Source organism: Sorghum bicolor, chromosome 1 (genome assembly GCF_000003195.3).
Source record: "Sorghum bicolor cultivar BTx623 chromosome 1, Sorghum_bicolor_NCBIv3, whole genome shotgun sequence".
NCBI lineage: Eukaryota > Viridiplantae > Streptophyta > Magnoliopsida > Poales > Poaceae > Sorghum > Sorghum bicolor.
The window spans coordinates 72,958,939-72,985,719 of NC_012870.2; the positions used below are offsets into that span (position 1 = coordinate 72,958,939).

The window sequence follows — 26,781 nt, forward strand, 5'->3', positions numbered from 1 at the left end:
TGCACGCACGTCATCGACTCCACGCGCGCCCGGCTGCGGAACGTGCCGAAACAACGCCCGTCGTGGCGTCGTGTCTTGTGCCTCGACCATCCTGCTACGCCGACGCCCCGCCGGCAACCGCGGAACACGCCGTGCCGTGCCGCGACGCGTGGGCCAGTCGGGCACTTTTTCACGTCGGCTGTCCGGCTTCGGCCGCCGCGAACTCAGACCGCCCCGCCGCTGCCGGCCCTCCTGGCTGAAGTCAGCGTCGACGACGCAAACGTGCCGGTTGTAACGGCGAAACCGAAAAGGAGAAAGAAAGGCTTTGTGGCCGCGCCGGAACTCGAATCAGAGTTGGTTTCGTCAGGCGGGCGGGCGGCCGGCCGTACGTAACGGTATACCTACGTGCAGGGGGCTAACCGACCCAAAGCTTTTCTCGCGTCACGTCTGCCGTCTGCGCGGCCACGCCCCAGGGCACAGCGTCGTGAGGAGAAGACGGGACTGGGGGAGGGGGGGAGAGAGAGAGCCGCGGCCACACCGTCGCATCGCGTCTCGCAGTGAAGAGGCCCCCAACACCCAACCGTACCGTGGACGAAGCGAAACACAAACAGCGACCCTCCTTCCCTGCGGTTCGGTCGATCGACGAGTCGTTTCTACCTTGCTCGTTGACCTCATTAATTACTGCTGGAGTACTTCGCTGGTGGCCCGTGGCCGGCCGGGCGGCCGAGTGGAGACGTGATGGAACACGTACTGGAACGGAACGACCCGGATCGCTATGTGACTTGACTTGCTTTTGTCAAACGCGATGGTTTGCGATCGTCCTTCCTGTTTGGTAGGACCTCTCGCTCGTTTGTTCGTGTCAGAAATGCATGCTGCTTCAGGCCCCACTGCACTAATTATAGCTTTGCTTGCCTGGTGTCGTTGCCACCATGGGCCTATGCTCATCACCAGACCAGTTGACAAAAATGACAACTGAAATTAATATTCTACTAAAGAAGCCAATCGGATCAAGGCGTTTAGTTTCCAAAATATTTTGTAAAAATTTTCAGATTCTCCGTCACATCAAATTTTTAGACGCATGCATGAAGTATTAAATATAGACGAAAATAAAAACTAATTGCACAGTTTGGTCGAAATTGACGAGACGAATCTTTTGAGTCTAGTTAGTACATGATTGGATAATATTTGTCAAATACAAACGAAAGTGGTACTATTCATATTTTGTAAAATTTTTGGGAACTAAACAAGGCCCAAAGGTGATGAACCACACGTGCCTAATTGTAACGTCCTGTGCCATCTCCAGTTCTCCAACTCTGAAGTGAGGGGGCGAGGTATTCTGGATACCAAGGACAAAATCTACCATATGCACTTCACCGTACCTCCGGAACGAACTGCTTCATTGAAGCTTAGCTACCAGCAGTATTTGACAGTTATATATTTTGCAGCCACAAATTCAGAAGCACACATCTATCTACTCCTGGAAAACGAAAGATTCGAGGTACTACAAATATAGTAGTTTCGAGTCTTCAGTTAACCGCTGCTGCAGTGTCATCGCATCGTAGTCTCTCAACTGTCTAGTACGGCGGGGCACGTATAAAATGTGGCCAAAAAGCTCTGGCCAAACCGGGTGGCGATGCGTAGACCGGTCGGTCTAGATCGGCTCACCTGCACGCGATGAATACTGGATGATTGAAATCTTAAAGACGGATTAGGAAACGGTTGGTTGAACAGTTGGGTGTAACCGTGGCAACGACAGCCGACAGACTGCGATTTTGGAAAAGGGATACCACGCCGCGCGAGATGAGAATGAGATCATCAGAAAGACCAGATGTGTGTAAGCGTATCCGATCCAGGAGGGAGGCAGGTGGCAGACAGGCAGAGATAGATTTTATATTTTCTACGCAAGCAAAGCAATGGCCATTATCAGGGCCGGAAGGCACCGTTTTCTCTTCCTCGGATTAACGGACTACGGACAATATAATGTCACTCATAATGCAAGACTCTATTACAGAGTTCAAGACACTTAATTACATATTATTTATGGTATTTTGCTGATGTTGCAGCTTATTTATTGAAGAAAGAGGTAGAAAAAATAAGACTCCAAATCTTATTTAGACTCTAAGTCTATATTGTTCGAGGTAATAAATAACTTTAGACTCTATGATAGAGTCTAAAGTTATTTATTACCTCGAACAATGTGGACTTGGAGTCTAAGAGCAAGTATTATGGTGGGCTGTAAGCTGGCTAAATGCTGATGTGGAGGAGAAAAGGGAGGAGAGAGAGGAGAAGCAGGCTGTAAGCTTACAGCCAGCTTAGACACAATAACCAAGAAACTTTGTGAGAAAGATAAGTGGACCATGTATTAATAGTGAATAGCTAACTATTGTATGGGTGGGCTGGGAGAAGACTGTAAGGAACCTTACAGTCAGCAAGTGGGCTGTATTATTAAACTTGCTCTAAATAAGACTTGGAGTCTTATTTTTTCTACCTCTTTTTTCAATAAATATGCTGCCACATCAGCAAAAATATCATATAATATATAATTAATTGTCTTGGACTCTGTGATAGAGTCTTGCATTGTGAGTGTCCTAATGCTCCTGTATACCTTCCGTGTACTCCGAATGTTTATTTATGTGATATGAGTATATATATAGTACGTAGCTAGTCAGACTTGGACCTAGCTCCGTCGAGCCTTCAAATATAGGTGGCCGTAGTTACGTATACAAATACAGTCTACGAACACGATCTTTACGTAGAACCGCTTGTATTACCACCATGTTGCCTTGAGGTGACCTCCATCAAAAGATCCAAACGAAACATTTTTTTTCAAATTATATATGAGACGAGATAGCTCTGTGCCGGTGTGGCCCTCGATCGGCACAAATAAGACTCCATTTCGTAGCCCACATATCCAGTCCGACTCCACCTATCATCTTGATCTCGTAGTCGTAGCCTCGTAGGTTACTCATGCAAAGTGAATTCCCTAACAATTCAGTGGCGGAGCCAGGATTTCACACCTGCGTATTCCACGTATAAAAATTTTTCAATGTATATGTGCAATAGTAATAGGGGACAAAATCAATACAAAATTGATCCTAATACACAGCTCAAGTAGTACATATAATTTTCTTAAAATATATGCTAAGTAAAATATTTGTTTATTCTGATAATAAGGCATCAGGCAAAGTGAGCCTAGTGTCGCCCCTGGTAATAATCAAAGTATATATAAATTCTTTATCTATGTTACAAGAACACAATACAACATTTCTTTAAAAAAATCAGAACACAACAAAAAAAAGAAGAAACCGAAACCTTCAATTCTTACTTTGAAGAATAAAAAATAGATGTGGGATTTTTGTGTTCACCTTGTTGTTGCTTCAAGCGGTATATGAGAAAGGCCGTATATGTGAAAGACGTTGAGGGGGAGCCGTATATGAGAAAGCCTACAAAGACCACCGACCGCCGCCGCCGCTAGAGGAATGCCGTCGATGGGGTTTATTTTTGATGAGTTCATGGGGCTGCCGCTACTAGTTGTTCTACTAGGCTTAGAGCAACTTCAAGACTTTAACTATTCTTGTTGTTTATGCTATTTCAAAATTTGTATAGCAAAAAGTAGACTCCAACTAATATGCTATCTAATTTTGTAAAATAGGAAGTTGGCTTTCCCTTAATTTTCGGTGAAGACGCTAACTGTAAGACTTTGTAAAATAATAAGATTGTTGTAGATCTCTTCTTTTTTTTAGAAATTTTTTATTCGACAAAATAGCTAAACAATAGAATTTGACAATTAATTTTAACCAGACTATTGGAGTTGCTCTTATATGCTACATATTTGCAACATTCAACAAACTAATATATATACTGATTATACATGTGTGTATATATACATATATTTGTGTTTGTCACAAAAATCATGGGTATTCCATGGAATACAGGGGCATACCCCTGGCGCGCCGCCCATGCCTAACATGTGTGTAAAAGCATCTCTACTAGTTTCTAAAACCCACTTTCAATCTTGATTTTTATTAAGATTGGAAAAAATGTCTCTACAACAACTTCTTATCTCAACTTCTGATCCTTGTGTACTTGAAAAAAATCAATCAAATGGCATAAAAAGATACATGCTTGTCCATCGACCAATCTGGAGGTGAAGGGACGTGTGGAACAATAAGGAGGCAGAACTAGGTTCCCAATGCAAATATATAAAAGAGAAACGAAATATAAAAGTAGTTTAGGATGATTTTGAAATAGTCCAAAATTCCTGATACAAATTAAAATTACCTTCTAGCTTTTAGGAGTGAAGTTTTTTAAAGGATTGGAGGAACCTAACAAATGTGCTCCGAACCTTTGATTAGCGAATTGAAAACTCATTGATTTACCAATTGTTTTTTAGAACTATTGGATATGCTCAAACGACATGCAAACTAAACCAAACATGTTTAGACCCTACTTTTGATCCCATGTTCTAAAGTTTACCCACCAAACTTAGGATCATTTTAGCTCTCTAGGCCCAAAATGAATTGTCTGAGGTCTTGTATAAAGTTGAGCGAACCTCACAAAAAGACCATTAGTTTATTAGATCACACAAATAAGCTAAAGTGGTCTAAATTTTAGTATCAAACTTTAGCCAACCAAATTTTAAACATTGACAAAAACTATAAGCATCTATATTTCTCAATGTTATTAAGCGGTATATGAGCTTATTAGATTATTGTGCTCACAGTACAAACATTGCTCGAGTTCTTACTAATTAAGGTTCTACTCTCTTATGTTCTAATTTGTAAGATATTTTGTCTTTTCTACATGCATAGTTTTGCTACCAGGGCGGAGCTATAAATTATACATAGGGGGTGGAACTTGTAAAAACGAAGGCAACTCAACTAATTAGCTTTTTTGTGGTGACCGTCTTGGTAAATTCATCGACTTGACATGAGTACTCATATTTTCTTAAATGTATTCTAAAATCTAAGGTCCTATTTTTTTCATTGGTATGCGACATGTCAATTGAAGCAGGGTTGTATAGTCATAAATCTCATAATCTATGGGTTTAATCTTTTGAAGATGTTCCATAGGGATGATTTTATTATCTAGTTGTGTTTTAAATAACTTTATTATCTACTCCTTCGTCCCATAAAAATTATTGCTATATGAAATTAGCGTTGGTCTTAAGTATGACTAGGTTTCTTAAAAATATTAGTAATATTTGTATCTCTAAATAAGTTTATTATAAAAATATATTTCTTTATATATATATTTGGTCAAAGTTAAAAATGTCTGATTTCTTAAAAATTGAGAATGACACTTTTTATTAGATGAAGGGAGTAGAAGATATTAATAGGTATGTATAACAACATTTTTTATGTTCTTTCACTAAATATAAATAAAACTACAAAATTATACTAATAAAAAATGTTGCATATGTTAGTGGTGGGGCATGGCCCCTACCGTTTCCCTTGGCCCCGCCACTGTTTGCTATATACTTAGACATAAACATACACAATGTCTAAATATATAGGAAAAGTAATATATCTAGATAATTTAAAATGTTTTATAATTTAGAATATATTGAGCATTCATTACGACTTTTGCTTCTGAAATATTGCTCTCTGTGCAATGCTGGTAATAGCTAGAAGCTGGTAAAGGCAAAGCTATCTTTGTGCATTGATACATTGGGGGTCCCAAACCTTTGAGGCGGCGTGCCATGCATCTAGATCTTAAATTTTGATTATACTTTGATTTCTGGGTATCTAAACTAAACTTGTTCTAAGCTCCAGCACTAGTCCAAACGGGTTTCAGTCGTTCCATATACACGCCAACGTGGTAGTTGATTCAACTAACTTGGATTTAACACATGTTGCGTTCACTATCTAAACTTGCACAACGGTGTCACCTAGGTCCGTATACGTAACTTTCAAAAATGTAGATCTAGGTCTCTCCAAATTTGTTAATTACTCTGGTCGCTATAGTGAGCCTCTTCATCTGTTTTTTGGGTGGTTGGGGGAAGGGTATATAACTCTGGTCGGTAAATGGCACATTCAGCTGTTTATTACATGTAGCCCGCACCCTAGGATAGGTGAAAAAAAAGGAGAGGGGTGTTCATTGTACAAACAGCTGAGAGTGAGGTACAGTATGAGCAGAAGATACACACTTGCATAGATTTCCAGTAGAACACATGCATGCATAGCATGTTGACTAAGGCTTTGTTTAGTTCCGAAAAGTGAAAAGTTTTCGGTACTGTAGCAATTTCGTTTGTTTGTGACAAATATTATCCAATCATGAACTAACTAAGATCAAAAGATTCGTCTCGTGATTTCCAGTTAAACTGTGTAATTAGTTTTTGTTTTCGTCTATATTTAACGTTTCATGCATGTACCATAAGATTCGATGTGACGGAGAATCTTGAAAATTTTTTGGTTTTCAGGGTGAACTAAACAAGGCCTAATGATAATAACTCTGCTTCTACACATCTACCCATCCACCAACCGAACGTACGCCCCCATTTCCTGCATCAAATAAACCAAGGCCTTGTTTACTTTTAAAAACTTTTGCAAAATAGGAATAGTGGCACTTTCGTTTGTATTTGACAAATATTATCTAATTATGGACTAACTAGACTCAAAAGATTCGTCTCGTCAATTCCGACCAAACTATATAATTAGTTTTTATTTTTATCTATATTTAATACTTCATGCATACGTCTAAAGATTCGATGTGACGGGGAATCTGAAAAATTTTGCAAAAATTTTGGGAACTAAACAAGGCCCAACACGATATATATATATATATATATATATATATATGCATCAGGCAGGCACAGACGGTTAGCGGATCGTCAATAATTTCTCCAAGGCCTTGTTTAGTTCCCAAAAAATTTTGCAAAATTTTGCAGATTTCCTGTCACATCGAATCTTTAGACACATGCATGAAGTATTAAATATAGACAAAAATAAAAACTAATTGCACAGTTTGGTCGAAATTGACGAGACGAATCTTTTAAGCCTAGTTAGTCCACGATTGGACAATATTTGTCAAATACAAACGAAAGAGCTACGACAGTTTCGATTTTTCAAAATATTTTGAAACTAAACAAGACCCAAGTTATAACACGCCATTGAGCAGGCTGAGAGCTACTGCGGTCATACTAAGGGGGGATCGGACAAGACCCAACAATTATGGCCTTGTTTACTTCGCTGAAAAATTTGCAAAATTTTTCACATTCTCCGTCACATCGAATCTTTAGACACATGTATGGAATATTAAATATAAACAAAAATAAAAACTAATTGTACAGTTTGGTCGAAATTGACGAGACGAATCTTTTAAGCCTAGTTAGTCCATGATTAGATAATATTTATCAAATACAAACGAAAGTGCTACGGTGTCGATTTCCCAAAATTTTTCGGAACTAAACAAGGTCTATGCCGAAGCAACTTGCCAAGCTGCCACACATCCTGAATTGGGGCTTGTTTACTTCCATCCAAAATCCAAAAACTTTTTCAAGATTCTCCGTCACATCAAATCTTTAGACACGTGCATGGAGTATTAAATATAAACAAAAATAAAAACTAATTGCATAGTTTGGTCGAAATTTACGAGACGAATCTTTTGAGCCTAGTTTATGATTGGATAATATTACCACAAACAAACGAAAGTGTTACAGTGTCGTGAAAAAATTCCGTCAAAGAACTAAACAAGGCCTTGAACTAGCTGGATTGTCAAAACGACTGAAGAATCTAGGCGCCGTCGAAGTGTTTAAAAAATTCTAGGCGACGTCGAAGTGATTTTTATTGTCAGACCGTACAAGATCAGCTCATCACTGGCGACCAAACTCACCAACGCCCAACCATACACACGGACCGGACTGGACCAAAGTCGCACTTGATAGCACGGGATGCATGCCAGACGATCGATTCGCCGGCAGATGTTTAACCCAATTTGTTGATTCTCGCGAGAACATATATTTCTTTCTACTCCTGCGACTCTGCGAGAACACAAGTTCGATCGGTAGGTCACTCCCAGTCCCAGTCCCAGTCCCAGTCCCTCCAGCATCTGATCGACGACGAGTCACGTAGTACGTCCCACCGCGAGCACTCGTTTAGCTTATGCTGATACTGTTGGCTGATTGCTGAGTTCGTTGAGCCATGCATTATTAGTTTAGCGATTTTTACATCGTCAATGGCTGCAGATGGATAAGGCCTTGTTTAGTTCAAAAAAATTTGCAAATTTTTTCAGATTCTCCATCACATCGAATCTTTAGACACATGCATGGAGTATTAAATATAGACGAAAATAAAAATTAGTTGTACAGTTTGGTCGACATTGACGAGACAAATCTTTTGAGTCTAGTAAGTCCATGATTGGATAATGTTTGTCAAATACAAACGAAAGTGCTACAGTGTTGATTTTCCAAAAAATTTTGGAACTAAATAAGGCCTAAGCCCGATGAGTGTACGTAACTGTGTAAGCCAAACTTTGATCTTTAGGACTTGTTTAGATCGTAAAATTTTTTGTTTTTGGCTACTGTAGCATTTCGGTTTTATTTGACAAACATTGTCCAATCACGGAGTAACTAGGCTCAAAAGATTCATCTCACAAATTACAGGTAAACTGTGCAGTTAGTTTTTATTTTTATCTATATTTAATGCTCCATGCATGCGACCAAAGATTTGATGTGACGGGGAATCTTGAAAATTTTTGCAAACTAAAAAAACACAACTAAAAATACTATCTATTGAATTATTGTGAGAAAAATAATGTTGAATGGTCGTACGTTGCAGATTCAGCATAGGAAGCTGGATGTGCTGTACAGTGTTAGAGAGTGAGTGAATTCAGGCCTTGTTTAGTTCCCAAAAATTTTTGCAAAATCTTTCAGATTCTCCGTCACATCGAATCTTTAGACACATGCATGAAGTACTAAATATAGATAAAAATAAAAACTAATTGCACAGTTTGATCGGAATTGACGAGACAAATCTTTTGAGCCTAGTTAGTCTATGATTGGACAATATTTGTCAAATACAAACGAAAAAGCTACAGTGTCCATTTTGCAAAATATTTTGGAACTAAACAAGGCCTCACTCCGTATATATCGCTCCACATCCACGTGTGCTCATGAGAGGACGTTTTATTATTTGAGTTGACTCCCATCAAGCAAACAAGTCACAGTCCTTTCGTTTCTAGAAGCAAGTCAAGGTGCTACAATCAATTGGTGTTGTGTTGTCAAGTTGAAGTTGGTGTACGTACAGTGTTGTCACAGTAACTCCTCTCTCTCTGATTTGTAAATATTATTTTTTTTAAAAAAAAATCCATCTGACCACCTCTATCAATGGAAACCGGGCAAATTTTCGTGCCGGCAGTTTCGAGAGAAAAAATAAATAGGACGCACTTAACTCTCCTATACAAGCACATCACATGTGTAGTCATGTATGTTAACAGATATATGGGGTTTTCAGGGGAACAGTCCTGTTTGCGATCCATAACCATATATCGCTGGGGAAGATGGACAGGGAGAGGAAAAACGCACGGCACGCATGCGTGTACGTGTTATTTTCTTGCAGGTAACAGACACGGTCTATATCATAAAGTATAGGCGTGTCAAAATCGGTTTAGCTAAGGCAGGTACCATTATTAATACGCTGAGAGCTGCCGAAATAACTCAGCTCACTGTTGAAGCAGATGTTAGATAGAGTACATACAGCAAAGTATATATATTGAAAAGAAAAAAGAAGAACAGGTGAGCAGAGACGTCAACCAAACAGGATATATTAATGGCCTTGTTTAGTTCCCAAAATTTTTCAAGATTCCCCGTCACATCAAATCTTGCGGCACATGCATGAAGCATTAAATATAGACGAAAACAAAAACTAATTACGCAGTTTACATGTAAATCGCGAGACGAATCTTTTGATCCTAGTTAGTCTATGATTGGATAATATTTGCCACAAACAAACGAAAGTGCTGCATTAGCGAAATCCAAATTTTTTCTCAAACTAAACAAGGCCTTAGCTCCTGCAGGCCGCATAAATGGCGGTGTGGGCACGTACTGGTTTCATGGGTTCCCTGACGCTGACTGCCCGTGCCCAGCAATGGTGTCCACACCACACACACCACGCGGAGTAGAGGGATCAGAGAAGGAGTACGTAGCTGCTCGCGAATGGACGGCTCCCAACCCCCAACTCCAAACCGAGGCAGACCATGCATGCGCCATCATATGCGTCCTGAGTCCAGGCCAAATCCAACACTACCACTGTTCCTCCACTTGGGAGAGTGTGGGCCTGCTGTTTCCTTGCAAAAATATAGTATTAACCAAGAATCCTAGATACTGAGCTGAGCTGTTGACGATAATGCACTATTTATCATTTGGCCGTGCGTTAACGTTCATGCCTGAGCTGAGCTGTTGACGACGTTAAGTTTGACTGAAAATGCATGGCTCTATTCGCTGATTTGTTATGAAAAAAATATTATTGAATAATTAATATGATTGATGAATAATCTCAAGCAAACAGGTTGTCTATCAGTTTTGGCACACCTAAAAGTAGCACCGGTTACAACTAGCCTGAGATCCGTCTGCTGTGAAGCCCAAACAAATCCTAGCCAAACGATCGTCTGCTGTGAAGCCCAAACAAACCCTAGCCAAATGATCGTCGACAACGATGCAACCTGCTTTTAAGTCGCAGTACTCTAAATTATATGGTTTTTCTAGCCCGGTTTCCGATCAAAAAACAGGACCGGCATTTGCCTTTTTTTTTATTCGTCTATCTAATAGAAATCCCGACAAAGCTTTTGCCGGCCTTTCAAAAAAAAAGTATTCAAGCCTTGTTTAGAGCATATTTGGTTCCCCTCGCTAAATTTTAGTCAACTAATACTATTTTAGTTACTCTTGGGTGACTACTGGGATTAAACTATTTTAGTTCATTTTTAGTCAGTGTGTTTGGAAGTTTAACTACTAAAGAGACTAAAGTTTAGCTGACTAAATTTAGCAAGGGAACAAACACGGACTTAGTTTCCACCCAAAAACCATTTATCTCATCTCATCGAATATTTGAACACATGCATAGAGCATTGAATATAGATAAAAATAACTAATTATACAATTTGCATGTATTTTACGAGATGAATCTTTTAAACCTAGTTAGCCTATAATTAAACACTATTTTCTATAATTATAAATACTCAAAAACTTTTCTTTTTCGGAACTGAACAAAGGCCTTAGAACATGTCCAAGAGAATTACTATCTAACTTGCTATTACTATTTTTAGCTAAAATTTTAGAAAACTAGCATCCAACGGACTAGCCAACGCAAGTGCTATCCTATTCAACATGCTATCTTGTGAGCCTCGGAAGCTAAATTTGGCTAGTCTGCCTGCCTTGCTATCTTGGTTTATGTAAGGCTGATAGTTAGTGTCATGTTTGCATTGCTCTAAATTCTATTTATTTCTCTTGGAGATATAGCTAGTTTGTTGGAATATGTTGGATTATGGAGAATGAATTTTTATGAAATGGATAGCAGGCCTTGTTTAGTTCACCCCCAAAACCAAAAAGTTTTTAAGATTTCTCGTCACATCGAATCTTGCGTCACATGCATAAAGCATTAAATATAGATAAAAATAAAAACTAATTACACAGTTTATGTGTAAACCATGAGACGAATCTTTTGATCCTACTTAATTTATGATTGAACAATATTTGCCACGAACAAACGAAAGTGCTACAGTAGTGAAATAAAAAAAATTGTATCCAAACAAGGCCTAAATGAAGATATGGAACATGAAATTTAGAATGTCTCTTGAAGACGCTCTTGGTTGGTCACAGCGGGTTTGGTCAGCAAGCGCGGGGGCAACAAACCTTTTCTGCTGGTCCCGAGCTTTTGATTGGCCCAGTGCAGATTATTTACACTATACGTAAATGCCTGCCTGTACTGGACCGGACCGGACCACACTGCTCTTTTATCAGCTGCTCCAATCCAGGAAACTGGGAGATAGCTAGAGGTGGTTAGTATAGATGAGCAACTGCGCGCTTTATTTATCTACATCCTTCTTCGGCACATGACATGCACTTCCGAAAGGTTGCATGGCTTAGATCACTGCAAATGCGACGTGTGAACGAAACGACTTTTGTCAACATCTCAAACTCAACGTACACCTTTAATTTGTTTGCGAGCTCAACTCTCGGGGCTTCCTGAAACAACCTTTGTCGAGATGCTACGTACAGTATAGTATTGTTTGTGTACTTGCGTTTAACCTCTCAAGTTTGAAGTACTGCATTTCCATATTGGTTTATTACTACAAGGAAATTCAAAGCGAGTGCTGTTTCAGAGTTGCATTTCCACAGCCGTGCGCAAGTACATGTACTGAATGACTGGCCAGCAGGAGCAGCTTACCAGTGTTAAAGATTTTGCTCAAACGTGAGCTTCGTGCAATGCGTCATGCTGCACTGCATCTGGTCGAGCATTATTCAACGTTATATGGTGCCGACCTGCTGACACATGCGAGGCCGGGTGACATGAAACTCTTGTAGAGAGAAAAAAAAACGCTGCTGGCTTCCAGAAGACCACCAGTCAGACAGTTTTGGCTTCAGAGCAAGAGTGGTTTTCCTTTTCCCAGCGCAGTTGAACGAACGACAACTCATGATTACTGTATTTCTCAATCCTTTTTCTCTCCAAACGAGGGAAAAACTCAGGGACGAACTGTTGGGGGTGCTTGCCTGTGCATTATGCGAAAATCGGGCGGGAGCATTCATGTTGATCCGTGGTACCTTCATAATCCAGCAGCAGGGCTTTAATTGTGTGCAAGCAGACCGTAGTAGTACCAGCGAGGATTAATTTGCACATGTGGCGGCCTGAAATCCTTGTCAATGCTGACCCGGTCGTCGCACAAACAAGGTAACAAATCATGCTAACCATTCACGGAGTGCCATTACATGTGCGCAGTCAATCAGTCATTGTTGAGACAGCAGACTGCAACGTAGTAAAAGGACACAAGGATGCAGGAGTCCTGCCGCTTCCTTCAATGCTCTATGCTGGGATCTCTCTAGGGGCCCTGTTTGGTTTACAGGATTTTCAAAGGAATTCTAAAGGAATCAGATTCCTATAGTTTAAAACACTGTAGCAGTGTTTGGAATGAAGGATTCACAAGTTCCTTTCCAAAGGAAAAATTCCTGCGCATGTACATTTTGAAGGAAAGAAAGAATCCACTTCTAACTCTTGGTTTCAATTCCTTTACGAAGTCCAAGGCTCATGCACACTAATACTCACTTTCTGTTCTTGGCTTTTATGGAGATACACAGAACCTATTCCTATGTTGTTTATATTCCTTTGTTCCAAACACCAAATCCTCTAGAATTCCTGCGTTTTTCTTTCCTCTGTTATACACATGTATTCCTTTCCTATTCCTGTGTTTTTCCCCGTTCCTCTGTTTTATATTCCTTCGTTCCAAACAGGCCCCTAGAGGGGAAACTGTATAAACAGAAATTTCCCTCTTAACCTTATTTGTTTTACGTAATTTGCCCTTCAATTGTGCAGAGACCTGATCGGCTGATCCGATATGCGGCGGCAAACAACGTGTGGTAAACATGTGCTGTAGTCATTTGAGCCTCTCTCTCTCTCTCTCTCTCTCTCTCTCTCTCTCTCTCTCTCTCTCAGCAATGAAGCAAACATCTGTACCTTGATTAATTACTACTCCCACCTATGATCGGTGCCAGATTCAGATGCAACGATTAGTTTATTTGAGCCTTGGTCACCGGTTTCCCTCCCTTCTCCCGCGTGCCTTTTTCCCAAAATCTCTGAAGATCGGCTGGTGCCATGCAGCTCACACAACGGCACTAGCATTTGCAATGGCACGAAGTGCTCCAAATGACTAGCCTAGCTTGCGGACAGAAGTATAATGGTCATAGTACCTGTGGTCGTCTGAAATGCGACGGTTTTTTAGTTTTCACTTTCCATACTTATTGGCTGTTGGCAAACGGCCAATCAGTATCACCATTTACCGACGGGCCAAGAAGCCGTGCTAGGCAAACCGCGAATATTCCCCCTACTTTTTCAGGGTTCCTACGATCTAGAATTTTAGATGCCGTGTGACGCAAAGTATTTATGGAATTTTAAAAAACACCATATTTTTCTAAAATATTTTGATTTATGAGCGTCATGCTGTGTTTGGATGAACTCTTTTTCGATATTTCTATGATTTAGAATTTAGTGTGATGCAAAGTATTTGTGGAACGCCATAATTTTCTAGAATATTTTGATTTATGGGCGACAGGCTGTGTTTGGATACAAAATAAACTTGTTTTGAAAACCGTAATATTGACGAAAGTATAAATCAGTTTATTTTCTGCCCTACGCAAATAGACCGGGTTTTTATATTGTGGAACCCTTTTTTGCCCTACGCAAATAGAGCGGGTTGTTATATAACATTTGGATTTTTTTTGCTTACTTTTTTTGTAAATATTTTTGCTTATTTGTATCATAGTATAGTCGTTTCTTTGTTCCTCTAGTTGCATTTATTGGCATGGACAAGTATATGTGTATCGTCAATAAGTTTTTTGACTTAAAGATATACTGTCATCTTTCGTTAACTTTACCATTTTTCCCAACCCTATCATGTGGGTATGTGATTTCTATTGATGTAAATGGAGATTGTATTTAATTTTGTTTTGATGTTCTCTATTACTCAATGAAACCACTGTAATTTTTCAATTCCGTTGTCCTCTTCTAAGTTTAAATTTGGACCATTTTATGCATTATATTGTACCATTCATGTGATGGTCAATTGGTCATGCTACAAGGCGTCGTCCTTTAAAATAACCTCTTCCATTCATCGATCCAGGTAATCTGGTAACGAGCATATATCTATGACCTATCCGCCGTCCTTTGGAGTTTGAGTTTTGACCCAGGTAGGGGTTTTCAATATATACTAAAAATTTTTCAAGAGTCCCCGTCACATTGAATCTTGCGGCACATGCATGTAGCATTAAATATAGACGAAAACAAAAACTAATTACACAGTTTGTCTGTAAAATATGAGATAATAAATCTTTTTGAGACTAGTTGATCCATGACTAAATAATAATTGTCAAATAAAAAATAAAAGTGCTACAATACATAAAACCAAAAAAATTTCGAAACTAAACAATGCCTAACTCAGGTAACGAGTATCTGGTGATATGACTGATTTTGAGTTTTGATGCTTTCATACGGTTGATCGATATGATACCCTGACGGTTGGCAAACGGCCCATCGACATCCGCCATTAACTGCCGATCCAAGTTGCGCTAGGCAAAGCCGTGAAACCGCAGGTAGTACAGTAGTACGTACCTTCCTGAGTGACCATAGTCCACACAGTCCAAACCAGCCGCCGAACCGATCCTGGAGATCATGAGATCGAGTTCATTCACCAGTTTTATCGCACTCTCACCGGGTCGCTGTTTTCCCGAAATTGCTCACCAACGCTCGAGCGGCGCCGAGCAGAAAAAGAGAGAACCCCTGTGCACGCGTGTGCAGCGCGGGCAGCCTGCAAGGCGAGCGAGCGAGCAAACGCTCCGGGCCGGAGCAGCGGGCCCTGCCACAAGACCAGGCGCCAACCTCCTAAACTCTCTCTGGGCTTTGGTTGGTGGCGGTAGCCGGGCTCTCATTTAAACTACCCATCTGCCCCCGATTTAATTACGGGCGTCCCTCGCGCCTCCCCCACTATATTAAGACCCCACCACGCCACCACCTCCTCCGCAAACAAACGCACGGCACGCTGGTTTGGTTGCAGCGCCCCCGGCCAAGACGCTGCCGAGAGCAGGAGGCGTCGTCGCGAGGCAGCAAAGGCAAAAGAGCGGCAGGGAAGACTTGTGAGCCGGCCGGCCGCGCGCCGAGCGAAAGATAGCAGCCGAGAGCAGCAGCAGCAGCAGCAGGCGGGCAACAACAACAACATGCCGACGGGCGGCGTGTTCTCCGGGTCGGTGAACCTCAAGTACGTGAAGCTCGGGTACCAGTACCTGGTGAACCACTTCCTGACGCTGCTGCTGGTGCCGGTGATGGCCGCCACGGCGCTGGAGCTGGCGCGCCTGGGCCCCGGCGAGCTGCTCTCGCTGTGGCGGTCGCTGGAGCTGGACCTGGTCCACATCCTCTGCTCCGTGTTCCTCGTCGTCTTCATCGGCACCGTGTACGTGATGTCGCGCCCCAGGCCCGTGTACCTGGTGGACTACGCCTGCTACAAGCCCCCCGCCAGCTGCCGCGTGCCCTTCGCCACCTTCATGGAGCACACGCGCCTCATCAGCGACGACGACAAGAGCGTGCGCTTCCAGACGAGGATCCTCGAGCGCTCGGGGCTCGGCGAGGACACGTGCCTCCCGCCAGCCAACCACTACATCCCGCCCAACCCGAGCATGGAGGCGTCGCGCGCCGAGGCGCAGCTCGTCATCTTCTCCGCCATCGACGACCTCGTCCGACGCACGGGGCTCAAGCCCAAGGACATCGACATACTCGTCGTCAACTGCAGCCTCTTCTCGCCCACGCCGTCGCTGTCCGCCATGATCATCAACAAGTACAAGCTCCGTAGCAACATCCGGAGCTTCAACCTGTCGGGGATGGGATGCAGTGCCGGGCTCATCTCCATCGACCTCGCGCGGGACATGCTCCAGGTAATTTAATTAACTGATTGACCACCTACTACTGATACTAGTACCCAGTTAGTATTTAATTAGTTCCTCATCACTGCCGAGCAGTTCGCTCACCTCGACCTGATCATGAACTAGCAGTGTGAGAGAGTGACCACCCTGTTCATTTACGTATCATCAATCATTCAGGTGCTCGTCCGATCAATAATTCCTTGTAACGATTCTTTCATGTATACACACACAGGTGCACCCGAACTCGAACGCGCTGGTGGTGTCGACCGAGATCATCACCCCCAACTTCTACCAGGGGAGCCGGCGCGACATGCTGCTCCCCAACTGCCTGTTCCGGATGGGCGCGGCGGCGATCCTGCTGTCCAACCGGCGGCGCGAGGCCCGGCGCGCCAAGTACCGGCTGGTGCACGTGGTGAGGACGCACAAGGGCGCGGACGACCGCGCGTACCGGTGCGTGTACCAGGAGGAGGACGACCAGGGCTTCTCGGGCATCTCGCTGTCCAAGGAGCTGATGGCCATCGCCGGCGACGCGCTCAAGTCCAACATCACCACCATCGGCCCGCTGGTGCTCCCCATGTCGGAGCAGCTGCTCTTCTTCTTCCGCCTGGTGGGGCGCAAGCTCTTCAACAAGGCCTGGAAGCCCTACATCCCGGACTTCAAGCTGGCGTTCGAGCACTTCTGCATCCACGCGGGCGGCCGCGCCGTCATCGACGAGCTGCAGAAGAACCTGCAGCTGTCGCCGCGCCACGTGGAGGCGTCCCGCATGACGCTGCACCGCTTCGGCAACACCTCCAGCAGCTCCCTCTGGTACGAGCTCGCCTACATCGAGGCCAAGGGCCGGATGCGCCGCGGCGACCGCGTCTGGCAGATCGGATTCGGCAGCGGGTTCAAGTGCAACAGCGCCGTGTGGAAGTGCCTCCGCAGCATCAAGACGCCCACCAACGGGCCCTGGGACGACTGCATCCACCGCTACCCCGTCGACGTCCCGGAGGTCGTCAAGCTGTGACCGACGGGCTACGGCTACGAGAGAGCTCGACCGCCGCCGCCATACTGTCCCCCCTGTACGTCCCGCGAAGCATTTCGCTTAAAATTTGGAGTTTTTTTTTTCTGTTCCTTCTTCTCTGCTGTCCTCTTCTCTTCCTTTTTTCTTTGCTATTAAAAATGGTAAAAAGAAGAAGAAAGATCCATATATACTCTGATTGTTGCAAGCTAGTATCACACGACGAATGATCATCACAGGGAGATTAATTAAATTAGCTCTTGCTGGATGTGTAGCGTTGGCGTGCTGTCAGAATTGTCATCTCCCAGGGGACTGGGTGATTGGAATTTACTTGAATGAGGAGTCGAGCACTTGTAAAGTGTAATCCATGTTGTAACCGGTGAAAGGGATACATGCATTCTCCTGATAGTTGAACCAATCGTGTCTGCTTGTTAGTTTCTTGTCACTTGTAGAAAAGTTTATCCTGTGGAGATTGGTTGGGATCAAGTGATGCGATGGGGTATCATTGAGATTACACATGGGCCTGTGATAGCGTTGATTAATGCTTGGCAATCGCTGACACTTGTTTAACACGAGCTACTCATGATCTATCCATTTCTAACAAGAAAACAAGTCTTTTAAAAATGCGTTCACTAGGGCCATGCACTTAGCATTTGCACGCTGATTCAGAGCCTTCTCTTCACCTCACCCCCCCCCCCCCCCCCTGCTGTTCTTCATGCTGACCCTCAGTTTTTTCTTTTCTCCTGGGTCTGGGTGAGGCATACTGATTGAAGGCCATCTAATCCTGTACAACTGCCAACTCATGCTCCCATTCTACACGAGACGACTGCTGACGTTGACAGGCTTGCACACGTTCACATCCCCGCCTGGTGTCCATATTTGCCGTACCATTAAGAAAAGTCCCAAGCTCTTTTTTAGTACTCCCACCAAGTTAAATGCAATGCAGTTGGCATGGCGACAACCTTCCCGCAACTGGCTCTCTTCCTTGAAGGCAGGCTTCGCGAAGCACCTCTGTTCCTGCTCCACCTCACAACATCCTTGGAGCTCCTCTGCACTCATGATCATCAGCCATGACCTCATGGCCGTGATCCTCACATCACGCTCTCGGCCACGCCATGACATGTCGCGTGCCGGACTCGGCCATCCACGGTTTCAACGGCTGGCAGCAGCCGAGTCAGGCAGCTGTGTTCTGGTGACAACCAAGGCCTTGTTTAGTTTCCAAAATTTTTCAAGATTCCCCATCACATCGAATCTTACGGCATATGCATGAAGCATTAAATATAGACAAAAACAAAAACTAATTACGTAGTTTACCTGTAAATCACGAGACGAATCTTTTGATCCTAGTTAGTCTATGATTAGATAATATTTGCCACAAACAAACGAAAGTGCTACAGTAGCGAAATCCAAAAATTTTCCCAAACTAAACAAGGCCCAAATCGTGTGGTGTGGTTCTCAGTCTTCAGTGGTTGGGTTGTGGTCGCAGTTATTGGGCGGCCGGCCAGCGGCCATCCCATGGGAGGAGCCGAAAGCCGAGTAGCCGGCATGGCAGATTGGCACCTGGGGTTCGCTCGCGGGCGCGGTTGCTGAAAGAGATGGGTGGCCGGTGGGGACTGGGGGTGGCGTCGCGCGGCCGGCAGCTAGCTTGCACTGCACTGCCTCAGTCGCTCGACCCTGTCGTGGTTGGGAGGCGTTAAATGCGTTGGCTGGCGCCCGGTTGGTGTCGGTTGAGCGAGAGCGGCCGCGCCAGCCCCCGTTCTCTCCCGTCTGCCACCGCTCCGCCGGGGGTCGTTGCTCGGTTGGCGCGAAAGGGAGCGGAAGTTATTGAGGCGCGCGGCACCGGCGAGCGCGTCGCTGTTTCCGGGGTGCTGGACGGCTGGACGGCACGGGCCGGTCCCGCCGTCCCGTGGAGGTTGCGAAAGGGAAAACGGGTAGACGGGCGCGAGACGCCGAGACCCCTTTCCGGCGCCAGGTACCACTGTTCCAGTTCGCCGGAGGCTCGGTCGATCGGTCGCTCCGCTGCCACGCCAGCGGGCGCATTTTTCTTCTTTCTTTTTTTTTTCAGTTGAGCTTGGCAAGTGTCGGGCAGGGTCGGGCTTGCTGGTTTGACCTGGCTACTCACTTCACTGTTCGGTGATCAACTACTATCAGAAGAAGAAGAAACAGCGTTGTCAAGCATTAACTTTGGATTGTAGACTAGCAAATCTCGCCCTGGGACTGTATATTTGCATCGTTTCGATACCCCGAGTAGCAGCATTTCTCTCTCAGCTCATATATCGTCCTAGCTTCGTTCGTTTATTTTTTCTATCCGACTTTCAGTTAATAATATTTTTCTCTCATAATAAATCAACAATCAATACTTACTTTCGATCATAATTTTCTAAACCAGGGAACAGTCGCAAACTCAGCTGTTAACACTATACGTACAAAGCTACGGACTATGGTGCAGTACTGCTGCACTCTTAACTTACGCCTACGTACTTTTTTTTATGGAACTACGCGTACGTACTTTTGATGGTGCCATACTGCCATGCCCGTGACCGTGAGTCCGTGAGTCCGTAACCAAGGCTGCCATGATTCTCCTGCATGTACCGGTACTGCCGCGGCCCAATGGCCCCATCCATCATCCATGTATGATAAAGCAGAGTAATTTTTTTGGGGGGAACTTAAAGCAGAGTAGAAATTGACTCGTCATTCCTCCGCCATCACTTCACACTGCGAGATATCGTGACCACAACTGAATTCGGTCTTGCGAGTCACACGCATTGCACGATAAATTTGACAAGCATCATATAAGCAACACACAGATGGTGCACATGTACTGTTGATGCGGTGTTCACAGTGCCAATGAATGACCAAAAAACAGCCTGGGTCTTTAGAAAAAAAACAGAAACCTAGGTATCCTTTTTCTTCTGGGCAAGAGTTGACAACAATAAGCAACGAATGCTAACTTTCTGCCACAAAATTTGTGCCATGGCCGCATCAAACATTCGTATCCTGTCCTGTCACACACAACTCATGAGCAAGGTAGGATCCCTGTGCCTGGAATTCCTTTCATCAGTGGCATGAAACATTTATCATTTGACATCAAAGTAGCATGATGCGTTGACAAGGAAATAACAATTAGTTACATGCATTCCAAATAGGGATGAAATTAGATCAGATCGTAACATATAAGAACATTTATTTCTTTCTGGGATTTCGAGTCCAATATTGATAGTTCCAGATGCGTCGATACATTACATACACAAATTCTCCACACTTATAAAAAAACAAATTCTCCACACTCATATATGGATTATTCATTTAATATTTATAAACTATTTCGGTATGGACGGATATCGGGAATTATAACTAGATGAGTATGTTGGAGACTTAGAGATGATCCCCTATGTATCAATAAAAAAGATGGTTGATCTGTACGTACCAAAAGTTCACTGTAACATCTAAATTTTTTCTGTCCTCTGATGTCACTTCCATCAAGTGGGTATTAACTTTCTGGTTAGCACCCTTAGTCACCGAGTGGCACACAAGGAGTTGTCTAAAAACCAAATGACACATGTACAAAATTTATATTGAAATCTTCAGCTTCTAATAATATTAGATAAAAGAATTCAACTACAAAATTTTTAAATTTCGTCGAGTAATACACCTTTGATATAGGATGTTCCATCCGAGATCACTTGAAACATTCAAACATCTGAACTCCAAGTTATTAAAACTTAATGAAAACTACAAAAAAAAATTAAATCTTGTCGATCTTTTATAGGGGATTAAATCCCCTTCAATCACCTCCATTCCACTTGGATCGGGGATGGAATAAAAATCCTCTTCAACCCCATGGTTTGGGAATCAAACAAATAAGGTCTAAAGAGTTTTTTTTTCTAAAAAAGGAGTGTTGTCAATCCATCATAGATTAGTATATAGCTTCAATTGATTTCATTAATGTCATATGAATTCAAAGGCATAAATCCACAACTTATACTATCATAAAGTTCAAACAACCACTGATAACTACTTCATCTATCCTGAAATATAAGAGATCCAGTTTTGTCCTATGCCAAAGTATAGTAACTTGACCAAGTTTATAGAAAAAAAAATACATTGGACTTGAAATTAACTTAATTAGATACACTATGAAATATATGTTTATAATATACCTCTTTGATGTGGTAGATGTCAAAGTCACTATACTTTAACTTAAGACATTCTTAATACAATGCCCGAGAACTGTCTTACCCTCTACAGGTCGAGTTTTTTTAAGAGGCACTAGCTATCGGTCTTGTTTCCGATGTAACTCTAATGCTTCTTATACCATGTAATTCCCTGGCTCCCAGCCAACTCTTTGGGGTCCAAAACCCTCCACCACCGGGCGACCCCTCCAGGATCTGTGGTAATATATCAAGCAGGGACTCTTTGTCCCTCGTCGTTCTTAAAAAAATATAAAAAAAACTATGCAGTAGTAGTCTTGTCTTGATTATATAATTCATCAAGAGTTTCCTTAAATGGAAGGCTTGCTATATTTTTAGAGGGAGCACATTATCCACATTGTTAGATCAAGTCAAAAAGTTCCTTGTGCATCCTGGTAACAGCAAAGAGTTGTAGACCCTACCAGAGTGACATAGTCCATCCATAGAACATAGGTGCTACACAGAATTACAATTTTGTAGAACACATTAGTATGCATTCCCAATTGCAATAGGGAACTTAAATCTATACACCTAAGCAACAACCTGAAATAACTTCTTCAGACACGCATGCTCCAAGGGTGAGTACCGTTGAAATGGAGTCTTCAGGACTTGTTAAATGCGCACAGAAAGACGTGTGATGTGCCTGTGTACACTCTGGCTATTCTTGTTGGAAGATGAACACTGCATCATCCACGCCCATCTTTGCCCAGAAATAATTGAAGGCGAACATGTATGATTAAGAAGAAGACAGGTTTACATCAGGGTATCAATGAAGATCTGAAACAGTATTCCTTTTGTCAGCGTCTAGAGTCGTGGTCTAGACACCAACAAGTATAAGTCTGCGTGACTTGACCGAGCTTGGATGGTGATGCAAGTGTGACACAGGAGTTTATACTGGCTCGGGCCAAGAATGCCCTACGTCCAGTGCGATCGGGGATCCTGTATATCCTTGCACCCAAAGATGCTTGCAGTAGGGGGTACAAGCAGATTTCGAGAGAGGGACGTGTCCCAGGTCTCGGCTTGGTGAACGACAGAGTGTGGAGTGCTGCTCTGTGAAAGGGTGTTGTGCGTATATGTGTGTGTTCTAGTCTCCGCCCTAGTTGTGAACTCTGGCTCCCCTTTTATAGTCTCAAGGGGAAGACAGGTTTTTTACAAGAGTAGATTTCTTTTACTGGATGGTGAAACCCCAGTCCTGACCCTGTTGAAGCTGGTCCATCTCGTCCTTGGGGGATGGTCGGCAGTATGGTTGTTTCTGTGGAGCGTTGCCGAGCCCTGTAGGAGTCGTGGAGGTCGGGGCGCCGTCACTGTCAATAGTGGGAAATGACTTCAAATAGTGGTGCTGATTAGCCTCTCCCATTCCCTTCCTACTGTGAGACAGTACATCACAGTGGAAGAGGTAAGGGTACAGTGACCAGAGTGGTTGGAATAGTCATCGCCTTGCCCTGCCGTGATATGGAAGCCGTCGCGTCTGTCGTGTCGCGGGTATGGGCGCCGTACGGCGGAAGTCTCGCTACCCAGGCGGAGTGGGGTCCGGCGCCCGAGCCTGGATGGGTTCGGACGAGTCGGGACTTGCGTCCGAGGCCCTGAGGGGTCGGGCGAGTCGGAACTTGCGTCCGAGGCCCTGCTAATTGTGGTTAGTGTGTTTGTTTTGTGTTTTTATTGCTCTGATTTGGGTATCCCTTATTATGGTACCCAACACCTTTTATATTATAGGTAAGATAATAATACAAATTCTTTAAACAAAATAAGCATTGATCATACTGTAGCACCACAGGAGAAAAAGACAATACTAAGAATGATGTATCGAGTATTCGCTGCTATAGACAGATGGTCAGATGGATGCTTCAGCTAACAGCATCAAGACACAGGCATCTAGAAATTGGGCCTGTTTGCTCGTGCCTGGGATGTAATTCAAACAGACAAACTGTGCTCGCCCAGGCATCAACCGAAGCCCCAGGCGTCCAAAATTGGATGCCTGGGAAAGCTTCTCGCGACAGGCAAGTTGCCTGGGTTGTAATTCAAACAGGGCCTAATAGCTATATAAGGGCACAGACTCTGGTATTATAAATTGATCTTTTTCTTTTGAACTGGATTTACACTCATCCTGATCTCTGGGTTTCTTCTTATACATATGATTGCAGGCTTTCTTTGAAACAGATCTTCAGAGAGCACTATGGCATACTACACAGTCATATTGGTCGCAACTTACAAGATGGGATGAAATAATTGCATGACATAGATACAAAATTCATGGTACACAAAAAATTAAGAACAAAAAGGGGAGCAATAAGCATATGCTAAAAGAAAGAGAAGAGGAGTACATCACATAGGAAGTCTACACAGTGCCGCTATCAGATTCACCAGCACCACCTTTTTTCTTGGCAAAGTACTCTTCTGCACGGGCTTGGTTCTTCAGATAATTTTGTGAAAGCCATTTCTTCCGTTTAGGTAACAGAGTCAGGGAACAACCAGCTGCCTCAAGCTTCTCTTTAGCCGAAGCTGAAAACGCTCCAGCCTTGATATTCAACTTAACCGATACATCCCCATCTCCTAAGATCTACAAACAGGTGAACAAAAAGTGAACATGCAGGTCAGACAAAAGCTGATTGCAGAAACTAACAGGTAGAAATAGAGTAATGTTATAGCACATGCCACTTCATGTTTATGTTGGCAGATATGGAAGTTTATAGTTACTGTAGAATATACTGTAAATCCAATGAACAGACAATGGGAATAATTCCAAACTGTACAAACAAAAGCCATTCAACACTCCAAGTGGTGCTCATCTAACAGAAACAGCCAAAAAACTTGATCCGGTATTGCATGTTCTAACAGATGACTTCTAACTCAAGTGGCTAAACTTGGTACCTACCATTATCACAGGCTAATTCAGAATCGATACAGCAACCTTTAAGAAGTACAAAGTAAGAAAACTGACCACTCAATCTAACGACAAAGCACTAAACACTTTCATTCTTGCTTCAAATCTGGGGTACAATAAGGTTGTCTTCTTAAAGAAAAGTTCTCACTGGCCAAGACCTAAGCTAAACCCTTGAATATGAAGGCATTCATATTTTGGAATGTGTCAACTCCTATATCACAAATACCATTGCACAAAACAAGTTTTAATAAAGCAACAAAAGGTTAATCAACAAAAGTTATACCTTCAGTGGAAGCTTCCTTTCCCTGCCTGATGGATTGATCAGACCCCGTGATTTCAGGGTCTCCAGTGAGATTTCGTCGCCATCTTTGAATCCACCACGCACTATGTCTTTTAAATTGAATGCCACATACTTCGGCAGCCCAATGTGCATTCCTGAAAAGCCATGGTGGAACTCACATCAGGCAACTTCTCAATCACTTGCATAGCTGCATTCCCGCATAATCTTGAATCTTGATGGGCTCTCACAAGTAACAACACGATGTATAGTTCAACTGGTTAAGTGAACGCCTCGTGTGAATTTAATCACAGATGGGCAATGTCGAAGTGGGAGTGTGGGACAAGCATCTGTCTGAACCTAGAGCTCAGCGAGTTGCTTCGATTGAGTGCATTAGGGGAGGCTTCGGCTTAACTGAAGCAACTCACCGCCGGCAATGCCCCGTAGCTTGGGGAGACGGCGGTAGAGCGGCATCTGCCCTCCCTCGAACCCGCGCCGGACGCCGGGCCCCGAGCGCGATTTCTGCCCGCGCATACCGAACCCGCAGCTCGCGCCCTGGCCTGCAGCAATACCGCGTCCCTTCCGCTTGGGCCGCCGGCGCGACCCCTTCTGCGGTCCCAGGTTGTCCAGCCGGAACTTCTCGACTGGCGCCGCGGCGTCTGAGGCCTCGGCTGCCGCCGCAGCGGCGCTGCAGACGACGGTGATGCGGCGGGGCGGGCGCGCGCGGAGCGGGAGGGCGCGGGACGCGGCCCGGCGGCCGGCTAGGATTCCGGGAGCGGCAACGAAGGGGGAGGAGGAGGTGGAGGCCGGGATGTGGAGGAAGGTAGCGGTGGGAGCGAGGGAGAGGAGGGTGATGGAAGCCATGGCTGCCGTTGGAGCGGCTAGCGACTGTGGATAGAAGCGGATAATTGGGGTTTGGGAGCGAGATAAGATGGAGAGGATGGGCCTCTCTCCACTCTTTATTTGGGCTTGCTTTTCAAACAGCCTAGGCCCATTCAAGTTGAGAAAAATAATATGAGTATAATCCAAAGTTGTATTTAAAGAAGAAAAATCAGTAGCACCTTTAATAATTCATAAATAAACATAATAATTTTATTATAAATTTGCTGAAGATATATTTCTGTTTTCCAATGACTACTATCATGTATTCAACCTTCCAAGTTTAATAACAGATTACAAGAAACAATTGTAAAAGACAATTGTACACACCCCACAAGTTGCTCAATAACCCAAATCAAGAGGGTCATGTCGGAGCATATCTAGATCATTGTATTGCTGACGAAAATTGTATCAATACTGCTACATTGCAAAATCAAATAAAGACTAAAATGATTGATCTCATCTCTTATTACATTAGACCTAATTTTATTACCATTTAATCACAGATTGAACCAAACACTATCTAAGATCTTATATAGGAGTCTTAGTTCTTCTAAATCCCTATTTGGATCAATTAGCTGACAGTAGTAGTTAGGTAGCTAACAGGCCACAATCAATCTTAGTTGCTATTAGTTAGTTTTGTTCATGTGGTAAATTAGTTGTTGTTAACTTGGTATTTGGCTAACAATTAGCTAAGCTATTAGTCAGACATGTTTGAATTTAAGAGCTAATTAATAGTAGCTAACTCCTATCTCTCTAATCCAAACATGATCTAAGTTAGTTTATACTGTACAAATTGAACCAAACACTATCTAAGATCTTATATAGGAGTCGTAGTTCTTGTAAATCCCTATTTAGATCCATTAGCTTAGGTAGCTAATAGGCTACAATCAATCTTAGCTAGTTTTGTTCATGTGGTAAAATAGTTGTTGTTAACTTGGTATTCAACTAACAATTAGCTAA

General features: G+C 43.3%; 2 protein-coding genes across 2 annotated transcripts; one reads left to right on the forward strand and one right to left on the reverse strand.

Moving 5' to 3' along the window:
* LOC8085289 (3-ketoacyl-CoA synthase 6) lies at positions 15,676 to 18,036 on the forward strand. The gene is made up of 2 exons (XM_002465585.2): positions 15,676 to 16,603; positions 16,824 to 18,036. Exons 1-2 carry the CDS (start codon positions 15,893 to 15,895, stop codon positions 17,595 to 17,597), a joined length of 1,485 nt encoding a protein of 494 aa, XP_002465630.1. The 5' UTR covers positions 15,676 to 15,892; the 3' UTR covers positions 17,598 to 18,036.
* On the reverse strand, positions 23,838 to 25,867 carry LOC8056875 (50S ribosomal protein L15, chloroplastic). The gene is made up of 3 exons (XM_002468216.2): positions 25,368 to 25,867; positions 24,946 to 25,097; positions 23,838 to 24,338 (listed from the first exon to the last, which is right to left on the reverse strand). Exons 1-3 carry the CDS (start codon positions 25,801 to 25,803, stop codon positions 24,117 to 24,119), a joined length of 810 nt encoding a protein of 269 aa, XP_002468261.1. The 5' UTR covers positions 25,804 to 25,867; the 3' UTR covers positions 23,838 to 24,116.

What these genes read in the sequence shown, in the direction of transcription:
- LOC8085289 (XM_002465585.2), top strand. Translation starts at nt 15,893, where the DNA reads ATGCCGACGGGCGGCGTGTTCTCCGGGTCGGTGAACCTCAAGTACGTG. An exon ending in TCGCGCGGGACATGCTCCAG is followed by an intron (nt 16,604 to 16,823) that starts GTAATTTAATTA and finishes ATACACACACAG; the next exon opens with GTGCACCCGAACTCGAACGC.
- LOC8056875 (XM_002468216.2), bottom strand. Translation starts at nt 25,803, where the DNA reads ATGGCTTCCATCACCCTCCTCTCCCTCGCTCCCACCGCTACCTTCCTC. An exon ending in GCTACGGGGCATTGCCGGCG is followed by an intron (nt 25,098 to 25,367) that starts GTGAGTTGCTTC and finishes ATGGCTTTTCAG; the next exon opens with GAATGCACATTGGGCTGCCG. An exon ending in AAAGGAAGCTTCCACTGAAG is followed by an intron (nt 24,339 to 24,945) that starts GTATAACTTTTG and finishes ACCTGTTTGTAG; the next exon opens with ATCTTAGGAGATGGGGATGT.